At 45.6% G+C, this 15653-nt stretch overlaps 1 protein-coding gene across 1 annotated transcript in view; it reads right to left on the reverse strand.

The window, feature by feature from the left end:
• Positions 1-15653, reverse strand: part of SND1 (staphylococcal nuclease and tudor domain containing 1) — a 410101-nt gene that overhangs the window by 336668 nt on the left and 57780 nt on the right. The window contains exon 10 of the mRNA XM_020914889.2: positions 13408-13521. Coding sequence (XP_020770548.2) covers positions 13408-13521 — 114 coding nt within the window. The remainder of the gene's footprint in view (positions 1-13407; positions 13522-15653) is intronic.

Consider the following 15653-nt stretch of genomic DNA (forward strand, 5'->3'; position numbering starts at 1 on the left):
ACTTCATAAACCTCTTCACTTTTTACCATGAAGTTCACCCAGAAATCATCAACAGGCCTCCCCGCAACTAAACATCAGCTCAAAGGGTACATCATAGACCCTAAGAGACTGCACTGCTCCCCAGGGAGCTCCATCCTCCGAGGCAGACAAATTTCTTCAGGCGGAACTCTTGTATCTCCTTTCACTGAAATCCTCAGGAGATGTTCTAAGCTAAGAAGGGATACATCTGGTTCACAGCTGGCTCTGAGACCTGGGGAGAAAAAAGCTCACCCGGAAAAGAGCAGAAATATTACAGACTGTCTGAGTCTGGCTCCGGGAAGAAAAACAGTACTGTCAGAGACCAAAATCCTGGAGAAGTAAACCCCCACTTTCCCCCTGCTAGGAGCAACATTCTAGAACACCAGCATCACACTAAAATACAACAGAACACCTGGCAAATGTGCAAAATGAACATTCCAGGCTCCAACCACAGAGATTCGAACACAGGTAGCCTATAAACCACACTGTAGGGAAAACTGGTCTAGCCTTGACTCTGGGATTAAAGCCTGGATTTCATGTGACAACCAGCAGGGTACATGCCTCTGCCTCTGAGCCAGGGCTTGGAGGGAGAGGGGAGGAAGGGAAACCAGAAAGAGAAGGTCTGTGGCAAACCCCTATTCACACTGCAAGCCGGCTGTTCAATTAAAAGATACGGCATTAACAGACAGCCACTTAATCTTTGTCCTCAGAGCAGTCCTGTGCAAACCCAGAAGGCCAGAGCTCATCTGTAGCAAATGAGAGGCAATAATACTGGCAGCCATACTGCCAGTGAATTTAACAGTTAACAGTCAAATGATTTGCCCGTGTAGAACTTCCCATGAGGGGATACCTTTGAAGCACACATATGAACATCATTCTCCTAGCAGGGAAGGGGGCAGAGGTAGAAGAGATGGACCAAGGTTAAACAGAAGCCAGAAATAGCAGTGAGTCCCTCCTCCCCAGCTTCTGAACTCCAAGTCAAATCAGCGTCACCACAACACTTAAAGGTATACAAGCATGAGGGTGGGCAAGTCAAAAACTGCTTCCTGAGATTTTACACCCTCAAGTCTCCTGCTGTAGTGAGCGCAGTTACCTCTACTACCATGAGGGGCTCTACATCCCCGAATTAGCCATGGCAGGAGCTGGTCACTGAGCAGAGAAGATAGTGTGGACTGCAAATAAAAGGAGAAAAGGGGAAACTCCCTTCTTAGGTCCTGGCTTCCTCTTATGGTCCTGACCACCACCAAAGACAAAGACCACCAAAGTAATAATGAGGACCAAGCTGGAGAGAGGGCGAGGTCAAGATGGCAATGGAAGAGGGAATGAGAGAGCTGCTGGGTCTCTGAAGCTCCATTGTCTGAGGCCTGCTTCCTCCCATGGGCACCCCAGAAGAACCACAGCCTCTAAAGGGGTTTTGAAACCTTCTATCAAGGTTGAAACCTGACATCACAAATACCATCCTCTCCTTGACCAAACACTACTCAGGTTCCTCCGAGCTCTCTTCTCAACTGGACCCTGCCTTCTTGACACTGCGTTCACCTCTGCATTGTCCTATTTTAGGACAATCAGATCTCCTATTGAGATCTGATCACCCTGGAGATCTGACTGGGTTTCTCACCATCCCCCAGCCCCATTCTTTGCCTTGATTATAAACACCCACCTTTCTTATGGCATTCAGGGCCCAATCTCACTCTTCCACTGCAAAACCCCACTGGAGTATGTCCCTACACCTATCACAATTGTGCTGAATAGAGGGTACCTTACTGTTTTTTAACAAGTACCATGAATAACTTTTTAATACAAGGAAGTCAGAAGGATGTTTTCTTGCCCTGCCGCAGGCACCCTGCACAGCCTTGAGCACTCATTTAAAAGCAGACTCGACTGCGATCTGTCAGGCGCCTACTTCCAATCAGTATCTATCATCTATCAATTTAGAGAACTGACCAACAAAGATATAAATTATGTAAATTCCTGGAGCAGAGGTATATTAGCCTCCTTTCAATTGCGTCAATGAAGTTTTCTAGAACCTAAAATTACAGTGAATAAGCAGCTTAAATGTGGTTATTCAAGAAAACCAGGGCAAGCCAGTCTGGTTGTTCACATTTTAAGTCGTGAATTCAGGTGAAAGATGCTGCTCCTTCGGGCTGAACCCAAAGCAAGGCATCCACAGGATGACAGTGAACTTCAACTCTGGAGAACGTAAATGAGGATCCCCTGCCAGCTCACGCAGCATCCGAAACCCCGCCCAGAGGATTTCAGGGCGAGGGCGATACAAGGGACAGTCAGGAGCTCCTTAGAAGATGTGAGTAATGGTAACAGAATGACCAAGATACCGGTGCCTGGAGTGACTTCATCATTCAAATCAAAGTTTACTTCCCTGGTCATCTAGTGGTTAAGAATCTGCCTTGCAGAGCAGGGGATGCGGGTTCAGCGCCTGGTCGGAGAACTAAGACCCCATACGCCGAACAGCAACTAAGCCCACACACCACAACTGGTGAGCCCACATGCCCTGGAGTGCCACAGCTAGAGGGTCCCAGCACCACAATTAGGGCTTGGCGCAGTCAAATATATCTTTTAAAAGTTTACAAACTCCCTCTCTGAGCTCCAGCAGTGGTAGGGGAAATGGGAGGCACCCCAGCAGGGACTGGGAGAGGTAACTGAAAGAAATCCAAAGGGAAACTGGACTAGCAGGAGCACAAATCTATACTCGCACCATTTAGATACCTGCAGAAATACTTCCAAGTCAAAACACAAAAACAAAAGAAAGGGCATCAGCTTGCATTAAAACTTTTGAGAACCCTGTGGTGAGGGAGAGAGGGAGAGAGTGCTGGGGAAGGGGCGGGGGTGGGGGGCAGGCAGACGGGGAGACACACAGAAACACGGGCCACCAGCCTCCAGAGTGGCCAGAGGAGCAAGGGGAGAGCATGTTCCCACTTGTGCACATTCAATTATAGTCCAAGACAGAGACACTCAACACTATGGGCTTCTGCCCTGGGAACTCATTTCTCCCGGGGCGACGAGGGTGAGAGATGAAAGGCTGTAGGATCTGATTGCACTGAATTCTCAGTTTGTCAAGTCCCATTTACTACCTCAGGTACCCTGGGACTAACCTCTGTCTTTTAGGATGGAGACATCTCTCTCAAATAGAATCCCAATGACCATTCTCCCCCTGTGGGATTTTATGAATATCTAATAATAACCAGGGACCCAAGGGTGTTACAGACAGAAACTGCCTTATGGCTTCTCAACTGAGAAGCTTACATTTTCTGGAACGTTAATACTATGGAGTCCAAGCACCTCCAGAGTAACTGTAACTCAGCTTGCAAACAGGAGCATCTAGACTGAAAGAAGCATTCACTCCTCCACAAGAAGAGGGTTGGCAGGGGTGAGGGAAGAAGAGGTGAAGCCAAAAGGCTTAAGAGCCAGGCGGCGGGCATGGCAGAGGATCTTGGGAACTGAGGCAGCGCTGGTCAAGGCCAGGGAGGAACCCAGATGTTGTCCTGAAGAACATGCTGAGCTGTTCATTCACTACACACCGAGAGGAACGGCAAGGGACTGAGATGACTTCTTTGTGCTTCATAAGAAATAAGAAAGAAATAAGCTGCTTTGAGTAAACGTCAAGTTTCCCTCCTCTTAAAGTACAAAGTGTTAAGAATAGAATGAAAGTGTGAGTCGCTCAGTCGTGTCTGACTCTTTGGGACCCCATGGACTGTAACCCGCCAGGCTCCTCTGTCCACAGAATTCTCCAGGCAAGAATACTGGAGTTGGTTGCCATTCCCTTCTCCAGGGGATCTTCCTGACCCAGGGATGGAACCCGGGTCTCCTGCATTGCAGGCGCATTCTTCACCGTCTGAGCCACCAGGGTACAAACCGTCCTAATAGTCCTGGCTATCCCAATGGCCAAAACCAGCCAAGGGAGCTGGCTGCCACCCATCCCATGCAGAACACAGCATGCTCCTTCAGAGGTCACACTAAGAGGGAGAGGGGGCCAACAAGACTAGGGTGGGCGGTACATCTGCACCCCCACCCGTAGGTTCCCGCTCTAGCCAGGGCCTGAGGGAGCTGGCCTGGGCCCGTGGCACACCAGCAGCTCCTCTGCAGACATCCACCAACAGCTTCTGAAGGGCAGGCTTTCTAAAACAAGCACCTCCAGCTGCATACGCAGACGCTGAAGGCAGCTCTGTATGAAAGGATGTGGCTTTCTCCTGTTTCCAGACCATCTCACAGAAGATGACAGCACATTTAAAGAAAAAAAAAAAAGAAAACCAAGCTACCAGCCCCCTAGTAATGATGGAGAAGATGTCCTAGAAGTGTAGAGAGGGCAACTCAGAAAGGCCAGTATAGGTATATTCTGCCCCAATTATGAACCATGAGGAGCCAGTGAGAATGAAATGAGACATTACACAAACATGTGAGTATCGGAAGATCTGGGCCGGGGGTGAACTGGCAAGTACTGCTATTTTGGCTCTGTGCTCAGGCATCCCTTCAGTGGGTTAACCAGAACCAGCAGGACCGCAAAAGGAACCGAATTCTGGGACTGACATCTGAACACGGAGACTCAGCAGACGCCCCAGAAAGGGGATGTTTCTGCTTAGCCTCACGAAGGGCCCAAAACAATGAGACGAGGATAAAGGAGACGACATCCACTGGCTTCTAGCAGAGAAGTGAAAAAGTAAGGAGCACAAAGTCTCGGATGTCTCCACAGCTAATCTGAACGGAGCTCCTCCTGGTGAAGCAGCACTATGCCAAGGCGGCCACCAACACAGCCGCCAAAACCAGGCTCGGATCACAAGAAGTAGTGAGATGAAGGCCTATAAAACGTGAACAACCTATAAACTGGCCGTGGATTTCAAGGGAGGACTGAAATGAAAAGTGACATTAAAAATATGCCTAAGCAATAGACCTGTCATTTGCAGGGGGGAAAAGCAAGCATCTGTGTCCTTCAGCTTTCCCTTCTCATTTCGGTTCTGAAAAGCCTTTTCCCCAGCAGTGACGTGACCTGATGCTGCTTCATCCACAAGCCACCATCCATCTAAAGTCCACCTTGTGACCACACCAGGTATATGCTGGTCAGGATCTGAGACTCAGCTTCTACAATTACAAACATCTTACTAATCAAAATAATTTCCCAGATCCACAGTGCCTATAATACATGAGGAACTGGGACATTTGGGGTTTTGAACTGAACACAATTTTCCCAGTATAAAGCTAATTAGTCCACCAAGGAATGAAACCTACAGCCTTGGCCTGCAGAAGTGCAAGGCACTGGATGGCTGCACTAAACTCGCCCTGAATATAAATATTATGAAAAAAAAAAAAGTAATTTACTTAAACACAGTGTAGGTAGCTCTGCAATCAGTATCTCATAAATAAAGAGAGAAAGATGAAGGGAAAGCTTCTCTAATTGATTTTAAAATTAGTTCCATGCAAAGAAATAATCTGACAACCAACAAGGTCGATAACAGGAAAAAGATGGCCCTCAGGTGGAAGCGCACCCCAAAACTCCAATGAATAGAGACCTCTGAACTGCTATGAAAGAGGGATTATTTGGGAAAGCCTGACTAAGAGGAGACGTGTTAAAAGAAAGTCAGTTGGGGACCTATCTGCAAAACACTTAAAATCCTGAAATTAACCCCTCTGGTGGCCTGAACCCAATCTGCCCCTCACTAATGAAATACTATTATGAGGAAAACCGTTGCTCAGAGAAAGGCAGGGCTCGTCACCCCAATGGCGGCAACTAGATTGAAACCAGGAGTGGGGAAGAGGAAGTGCCTGCAGAAAACCAAGCCATGTGTGACGTGACCATCAAAACAAGCAATCCAATTAGGAAGGAGGAAAAAACTGACTGCAAAAACTCTCTCCTGGGGCCTTTCGACACCAATACACTGGCTCAAGTTGCCATGGCTAGCAGAAGCAGTCAAGGAGATTAGCGATGGTTTGGGAGTGCTAAAAATGATGCCACTCAAAACTAATGTATGGATTAGGTCTTCAGCCTCAGCAGACATGTCGATTTAAACATCTGTTAAAAGCCTCCAGTAGCCACAGCACTCTGCAAGCTTTAGAAATAGAGGGGAGAGGAAGCCGAGAAACCCATACCATTTCTGCCATCAGTGGAGTTTAGGTTTCATGGCAGGAGGCGGGCTGGGACAGAAACCATCAGAAGAGGAGGATACAGAGAAAGGGAAGGACTGTGTATGCAATCTCTGGCCTAAAGAGGATTTCAAGAACCAGGGCAAGGAAGAGGGTTACCTCAGCAAAGAAGCTATGTTCAATGATCACAGGACAGTAAACACGATGGGGCTGTCAACTCTGAAAACAACAGAAGATTACCACAGCTCACAGGACTGAAGAGAGGCAATAAATATGAACAAAGCAGTGCTGGGACGACTTAGATAAATTGAAAATATAGAAGTGTGTAATAGTGATGATTAAATGAAGGGAGAAGACAGAGAGAGAGATGGATTGAAAGACATCAATCCACATGGCTTGGGGAAAGATTAACCAGCAAGATCCACTAGGAGACTGTTAAACTCACCCAAAAATTATTTGCAGGGGAGAAGCAATATCATGGGAAAGGGGATGCGTTAACTACAGGGAACTAACGAAAATATAATTTGTAATAGAAAAAAACTAAATCAAAGGCAAATAGGCATTTGTTGTCTTCTCCAGGATATAATTCACTTATACAGACCAGTGAAATGTACATTTTAGGAAACTCTGGATATAGCTCTATCTAAATACAAGTTTGAGTAAACTCTAGGAGTTGGTGATGGACAGGGAAGCCTGGCGTGCTGCAGTCCATTGGGTCTCAAAGAGTCGGACACGACTGAGCGACCGAACTGAACTGGAATACATATATGGGGCTTCCCTGATGGCTCAGTGGGTCAAGAATCTGAATGTAATGCAGGAGACACAGGAGACGTGGGTTCAATCCCTGGGTCGGAAAGATCCCCTGGAGTAGGAAATGGCAACCCACTCCAGTATTTTTGCTGAAAAATCCCCTGGACAGAGGATCCTAGCGGGCTATAGTCCAAAGGGTCATAAAAAGTCAAACACAACTGAGTGACTAACAATGCAAATATATATATATATATGAAATATATATAATATATAAAAATAAATAATACATATAAATATATAGTGTGTGTGTGTGTGTATATATATATATACATCTCCACTCAAATATGAAATGCCTTGACTCCAGTGACCACTTCAGCCAAGCAACAGGTATTGATGTTTAAAAAACAACAGCATACATACATCCTGGAATCTTAAATAGACGAGCTAAGACCAAGCCATTGTCTCCTAATAGTAATTTTTTTTTCAGTCCTCTAACAAAGAAGTTTCAAGTGTTCTTCTCAAAAACACTCAGATCAAACAAATCTGAAACAGGTACAGAATGCCTCTGCTGGTGCTCTGACACATTCTGTGTCTTTTGATCACTTTGCTGCAGTCCCCAAATCTCTCCATTAGAAACCAGTGAGATGCTAGATCCATTTCAAAGAGCTTCTGCTTTTCTCCAAGGTGCTCAATGCCAGGATGGAGTCCCTCCCCAACCTGCTGTTTGCCTTATGCTCCCAATCACACACTGAGATAGCAGTTTACTGGTTTGCCCCTGCTCCATGCAGGGACTGTAGTCCCAAGGTTTCCTGTTGGTATGCATCTCAGAGGCAGCATCATCTGTTTTAGGGTCTCAGGAAAAGCTTGAGCCTTCAGAAATCTAAACTAAAGGGAATAGGTTGAGAAACCACTTTTAATCGTGTTTAAATAACAAAGCACCCTGGGGTTCTGCAAAAGGGAATATTACCACCCAACCACCCTGCCTCTGAGGAAATGCCCTTAAGCATCGCAGGGCATCACTAGTAATGTGCCTGCCTGCAGCCCTGGTCTCCCGTCACCTGCCTGCAGGGCAGACCCAGTGAGGTCAGGCCTGGGAAACCAAACCCCCAACAGGCAGCAGTGACTCTGGGAGACGAGGCAGACTGCAGCTTTAACAAAACTCATCCTAAAGTGCCCAGGTCTGAATATTTAGAAGCCCTGCTGTGAAAGAACACTTATGTGGTAAGTTAGTTCAAGGGAAAAGGCTGAAAGACAGGGTGATGGAAACCAATACAAGTTGAAAGCATGCAACCACACAGGACGTGAGGGAAGGGTTTCCCCACTTCCCAGAGGGCGTGTGTGTGTGTGTGTGTGTGTGTCATTGTGTGTGTGTGTGTGTGACTGCCCGCTACAATAGCACCGCACGACTGGACTTCATGGGGAAATAAGTCAGCCCCTTCATCCGATGCCCAGGGGCTGTATTTCCTTTGTCATTAACACTCCAAGTGTAACACAAAGCCCGCAGCAGCCCTGGGCAATAGAGCACTAGGTTTTCCAGCTTCAGATCAAAGTCGAAAGCTCTCTAGGAAGTTCTGAGATTGCACAATGTGTTATCTCCTTTAAGCAGTAGCTTGGAAAACCCACAGCCTTTCTCCAAGACTAAGCACTTGTATTTCTGTGGCAACTTGATAACACAGACTACACCTTTAGAGAGGGCTTCCCAGGTAGCACAGTGGTAAAGAACCCACCTGCTGATGTAGGAAATGTAAGAGACAAAAGTTTGATCCTGGGGTTGGAAAGATCCCCTAGAGGAGGAAATGGCAACCCACTCCAGTATTCTTGCCTAGATTTCCACGGACAGAGGAGCCTGGCAGGCTAAAATCCATAGTCATAAGGAGTTGGACAAAACCGTGTGACTTAGCACACACACACCACACCTTTAGAGAAATCCTCATACATGTTCAGGTCCAAAGGAGTACCACAACCGATGTCCAAACAGGATCTCAGCCAAGGAGCTACATCTCCAAAGAGCTAACACTGGATCTTCCCTGAATAACCCAATACTTTGGTGCCACACAAACAGAATCTACAGCATCAGACACTGTACTCCTTCTCAGAGAGACACTACACCCTCTAGCTTCTAACTGTCACGTGTTCCAGCAACAAATCAGGCTCTAACCACAATCTGGGAGCCATGGCTACTCCTGAATTCCCCGTACTACCAGAAAGGAGCTGCAGAGAATGAAAGCAGTTCCTTTGATCATGCGGTTCTGTCCAGAGCTCTTCCTCTGGCTACAATTAGAAAGTAACCAAAAGGGGGGAGTGGAAGTACAGTTAGCCTTGGGCAAAACCTCCTTGCCTTCATGTATAATGTAGCAGAAATGAATTTGTCTCTGTATGTAAAAAAAAAAAGGAAAATCCAACTTGCACTACTATCTTCACAACATAGAGATGTCTCAGAAGATCTGTGTGAGCTGATGCCATGTGAGTTTTCAGGATATGGAGAAGAGAAGATAAACATTAGAAGCATCTCCCCATCCTCACCTGAAGGACAAGCCCTCTTGGGTCATCACCTGGGCGCCTGGAGGAAGGAGGCTGCCCATAGCAGGAGTCCCTGCACGCCATCAGCCTGCCTGTGAGGAAGCTCGAGCTTGCGAAGCGATTGGCCCCTACCTCTCTTCCTCCCACTCCCTCATCTGTACCTTCTCCACTCTGCTCTTTTGTTTAGAAACAGCTCCAATAACATAAGCTGCCAGGTTACTTTTTTCTCTATTTCAAAGCCACTGACACCCTCTCCCAAAAGTGTCCCAGACTTCGAGAGAAGGCAATCTCCTAAGGGTTTCATTCAATGCCCTCCATGGTCCATCTGTCATCTCCAAACAATGGCTAAGCATCCTTTGTTTCTGTTAACTACGAGACCACCCTCCAGTTCCCAAAACACACCCTTGACGTTTCCTTTGGAGAGTCCATCAGGGCTGTTCTAACTAGGACAGCCACATCGTCTTGTACACACTGTGCCGTGAACAAGGGCACCTGGCCAGGGGGACGGAGGGAAAATGGGAGCTGAAATCCAGCCTCCACTCTATTTGCCAAGCCGTGTGCCCTGACCTGAGGTTGCCTGAAGCAAGGGGCGGTCTTCTCTAACTTGCATAAGGGTACAATGTGGCCTCACAGATGTCCTGACATCTACGCCTTCAGTACTTGACTGGACTGCCCTTGTAGTAAAAAAAAAAAAAAGCTGTTGTATACAATAAAGAACACTAGGGAAACCAAGGACTCCAAAGGGACTCCTGCTTGCCTAGTCATTACACACACATAGTTACAGCCTGGCTGGGATCCCTGGATGACGCCTATTCCTACACCTATACTGTAAATCTAACATAAGCATTAGGTCTTCCACTCACTGTGAGAGTTTCAGGGGAAGTAGAAAGGCAAGAACTCTAACTCCTCTAGTGTAGAGGCTGCTAGAGCCACATCCACAACCCTGCATTTTCCACTCTTTTCGCCTCCAGGCGAGTTTTACCAAAAACAAAACCAGAACCCGTGCTACAGATCAGTTTTCATCTAGCATGATTTTCCTTTATAGATGCAAAGTTACTTTCATGTTTTATAAATGCAAGCCACCAACACAAGCATGCTCAAATCTGAAAGGTGTCATCCCTTAAAATTCTTCAAGGCAAAAGAAATTTAAAAACCATGGCACAGATGTTTTCAACCTGTGGCCCATGACTAACTCCCAAACCCATTTCATATTACCCTGCTTCCCCCCACCCCCACCACAGCATTAAGTATCCTCTATTCCAATCATACAAAACTGCCGGCAGTTCATCACACGGCCCGCAGTCTCTCTTCATGAGTACCAGGAAATGTTCACAGAACATGTGTTACCTGCCCTGCCCTGCGGCCCACAGATCATCATACCACACGTGCACCATTCACAGTGGCCACCCATTCCCTAGGACCAAACTCATCCGGTTCTTGTCATTGCTGCTGTCTCGGTCAGAAATTGTCTTCTCTCCATTTTTTACCTAGCTAACCTCCTAGTCAGCCTTCAGGCCTTAAGAAGCCTTCCCAGATCATACATTCCTATGAACGCTAACATTTTCTCCCACAGCACATAACATAAACACACTTACGTGCGTATGTCCCCTACTAGACTGTAAAGTTCCATGAGGGTAGTTTTAGGAGGGTTTATTCCCCACGGCTTCCCCAGCACAACATCTGGTACAAACTGGAAAGGACTGATCAAGGACAATGAACCCATCCATCAGAATTCCTCAACCTGTGCTGTCCATTACAACAGTCACTACACACCTGTGGCTCCTGAACCCTAGAAATATGCTAGGATGAACTGAGATCCAAGTATAAAATGTACACCAGATTTCTAAGACACAGTTAAGATAAAAGTTAAATATCTCATGAATTTTTTATATTCAATAAATGCTGAAATGATACTGTTTTGGATATAGTAGGTCAAATAAGCTGCATTAAAATTAATGTTCTTTAAAACAGAGCTACTAGACAATTTTAAATAACACACAGAGTTCACACTTGTGGCTTGCATTATGCATCTGTTAGACAGTGCTGGTCTACACGGCCCTTTCTCCCACCTGCTTACTTCTCATCCATGAGCGCTCAAGAGGCTTCGGAGCTGTTCCTGAGAAGACTTCCCCAGCACCCACCACAACAGGGCTCCGCACAGCACCTCCATCACTGTACTCAAAGGGGGTTATATTCATCTCTTATGTGACCCTCACGAAGATCTTCCAAAGGAATTTAATGAACAAATAAGAGAACTCATTCCTCAATTCACTCAAAAGCTATATGTTGACTCTTAGAGCTGAGCCTCACTTAAAGCTTTCTTAAAATGGAGGAAGATCTCAGGAATGAACAGGAGTTTGAAATAAGCGGTAACCTACCTTGGTAAAGAACAAGAAATTTTATAAACAGGACCGTGCCTAAACTAGGAAATATATTCCAACAATTTTCCATCGTCCACTCGGCTAAGGGAAATCCATCCATTACCCCTTGAGAAGTTACAAAGGATTCTACAAAAAACATAAACTTCTCAGTGGTAGTTTATCATCATCAACCTGCTGTAACACCCCCACACCCCTAAAACCTGCTTAAAATTCAGCTCCTGAATCTACTTTAACATAATGCTTTGGCTGATGATGCAGGCACAAAAATTAACGTTCAAGAATTCCAAAGTTGTGGTTGCTGTGGGAACCTTAATTCCAACTGCATGGCACAGATGCAGAAGTGTGGACTACTCCCAACACTGATAAAATTGGAGATGTATATTTACTCTGTGCAATGAGGCAGAGCTACAGTTACTGAGAGAACCTTATTTTGGCATTTCTAAGCTTTCGTGCATTAAAATTCTCAAGCTTACCACAATACTGTTTGCTGCACTAAAATGCCTCCTCTACGGGGGGAAAAAGGCTGGGAGGATGGGGGGAGGGGGTGGAGATGAACTGATTGGCCAGACATTCAAAGAATCCATCCTGTATGGATTTCTTATGCATGATTTGATTCAAAAGACAATCACAATATTTTTATTTTACTCTTATGGGCTGCCTATAAACTCTCACACAAGTGAAAACGGGGCCTGAATTTCAACTCGTGAATGCACTGAGACACGGGTACGTGGAAAACATGAGAAAAGCAAACTTCACATCTCTAAAACTACAAAAGGATACATTACAAAACCACATGGCACCAAGTTCAACCACACTGTTTAATTTGCCTGTGGCACTGGCTCTCCCTGAGGACCCAGTTCTACAACCAATCCACACAGTCACACACTTTAACTATCAGGAGGCAAAAACAGGGGCTGGAAAAAATGTCTAGAAAAACAAGAAAGCCTAACAAACAAAAAAGTTCAACCACAATCCCTTTCCCCAATCTCTTATAAGTCAGAACAACAGAAAGAAAATGACCACAAAATTAAAAACAAAACTGCCTGCAGTTTTCATCCTAAGCATAATTCTCAACTTGATATACCAAAATCATACACATTGGCTAGCCAAGCACCTCTGCTGCCCAAAGATCCAGCAAATAGCACAGAACAGTGCAACTAATTATTCCAGTCGCCACTTGAAAAAGATAAGTAACTGACCCCAGACAATATATATGTAAGTATATATATATATATATATATACATAGCAAGATTTATTTCTTCCTAGAGCAAAAACACAGAGCAAATCAAAATGACCAGCAGAACAGGCCTTGCTATCATGCACGTGAGACATGGACCTTTCCTCTCCTTATCTTCAGAGAATAAGATCTCGTTAACAAGACTCATTCACCACCTAACATACACCAACCCTACCTCCTCTCAAGCCCCTTAGGAAGGAATGCCAGTGGGGCCCATCAAAAACAAAGGAGAGCAGTGAGTGTGGTTCAAGAGAAATACACTTGCCCAGGGGCAGCTAGGCTGCAAATACCAATGATTTACACCATTGGTCTGTCAGTGTTCGCCTACGCACGAACCACATCTAAATGATGTGGTTCAGCTCCTCCCTCTTGGTTTCGGAAAAGAGGTGCTGCTGCTTCTCTCGTCTCACCTGTGTATTCTCCCCCTCCAGTCTCGGTGGTCTGATGCTGGACAGGTGGATGGTCTTGTAGTCCCCGGAGTTCAGCTTCACGACAATGGCGTCAGCATTCAGCACCTGCATCACCTGTGGGCGACAAGATGGCAGAAATGCTGAAACGTGCCTCAACGGCCCAAACCCCGCAGCACGTGTGCTAAGGAGCAAGGCACGCTGGTCACAGGAAGAAGGCTGAGACCAACAGCCATTGGGATAGACCCAACATCATTCTTTACGGTACAACAACGTTGAAGGAAACTATACTATTATTAGCAGACCTGAGAGATATGATGATTTCTCAGCAAGGCAGGATCTGTATCACTCAGAAAGATGGCCAACCTTTTTTATCTTTTGCCCTGACCAAGATTTGTGGGGAACTACAAAGCTTAAGAACTGGAAATCTAGTCTCTACATGCTACTGAAGATTTTCCTTGAAACAGGTTCTAAGTTAAAATCAAAATGCCTATCACAACATGATTCTACGAAAAGAGGCAAGGGCTGGATTAGGAGGTACCAGCACTAGACGAGAAAAAACCAAAATAGGACACCCCAACACAGAGCAGAAAAATCAAAGGCGAGTGAAGGGCAAAAAGTATTGTCATCTCAGCGTGTGAAAGGAGATGTTCTGTTGTTGATCTCACCGGCAGAAACGTTAGATTGCTAAGATATGACTTACTACTCTGGAAGCCACTACTCTGGAAGCCACTACTCTGGAAGCCACCTTTTCAGAGCACTACTATGGGCATCTCTGTTTTGGAACCCAAAACAGTAACATTGGACCCCACTCTCAGCTAGTAACTAACTCCCAAGCTTTCGAGGATATCTATTCAACAGCAAAAGCACAAATATTCCTCTGTGGAGGTTATCAGAACACCCCACCAATGTGCACAGAATAAAATTTCCTCAAAACCACATTCAGAGTACATCAGGGTTATAACCAGACCTCATAATTCAGCCAGCAGTCTACAACTTACCCGATTATATTCAGAACTTGTTGTTACAAGGCCATTTGGAGTTTTGGTAAGTAACAGTTTACTACAAGGAAGCTATTGACTACAAAACACAGTCATCATCCACTTCATCTGATGAATCAAAACCTACTCTACCCGCCTTCAATCAGACCCCATCAGGAGCAAACAGGTAGCTGAACAAACTACAGGGTCAGCTGCCACCGTAAGGGAAGACTTGCAAAAGTCCCCTCATCTTTTATATGTGAAACAAAAGGAGCTAGAGTCTCCTTCGCTGTGGTGGGTATCACACTGCTAAGAATCCTAAAAGAGCCTTCACTAACTATTCCCTGGAAGACTCACAACCTTTTACAACAGAATATACCCACTCATTTGCAGACTCCTGCAGAAATGGCTAGCCTCTATCTTTTCCTGAGAACCAGCCAATCACACAGGAAAAAAAAAAAAAAAGAGTGATTTAAGGGACAATCTGAAGAAGGAGCAAAAAAGCAAAAACCAAGTGAGAAATTATACATGACAGGAAATAGCAGGAGGAAAGCGCCATCAAACAGAATGAATGAAAAAAAGAAAGATGACAGTTGGAATCAAGCTGTAAGTCTATGGAGGGCTGAATACCGCTGGTGGATGGGAAGATAACCTGGGGTTTTCACATCATTAGTAATGGAAGCAGTATAGAGAAAAACAGGCTAGGGACCACAAGGGTAGTAAAGGTCTGAGAAAGAGCTCTATAGATTAGGAGACTCTTTGTGACCCCGTGGACTGTAGTCTACCAGGCTCCCCCATCCATAGGATTCTCCAGGCAAGAATACTGGAGCGGGTGGCCATTCCCTTCTCCAGGGAATCTTCCTGACCCAGGGACTGAACCCAGATCTCCCACATTGCAGGCAGATGCTTTACCCTCTAAGCTAGCAGAGAAGCCCCATAGATTAGGAGAGGGGGTAATTATTTTCAAGTTTCAACTAGGTGTAAGATTAACTTGCAAAACCTGAATGCAGCAAAAAACCAGGCTCAGATAACTACAGTCATTCTACTATAATCTTTTTCTTAGAGCTGAGAATCACACAAAGACTAACTAACACTAAAGCCCAGAGAGCCAGAGCCTCAAAACTCACCTGGCCAGAAAACCTTAGTGAAGCCCAAGGGTAATCAAAAGCATGATATGTGGTCACATGAGGACCAAGCCAAGGTCAGGAATGATTACCTAGTATGGGTGGTTTTGGAACTCTCCAAAACAAAGACCCCCCCTTACAGCAG

The sequence above is a fragment of the Odocoileus virginianus genome, chromosome 1 (genome assembly GCF_023699985.2).
Source record: "Odocoileus virginianus isolate 20LAN1187 ecotype Illinois chromosome 1, Ovbor_1.2, whole genome shotgun sequence".
Classification (NCBI taxonomy): domain Eukaryota; kingdom Metazoa; phylum Chordata; class Mammalia; order Artiodactyla; family Cervidae; genus Odocoileus; species Odocoileus virginianus.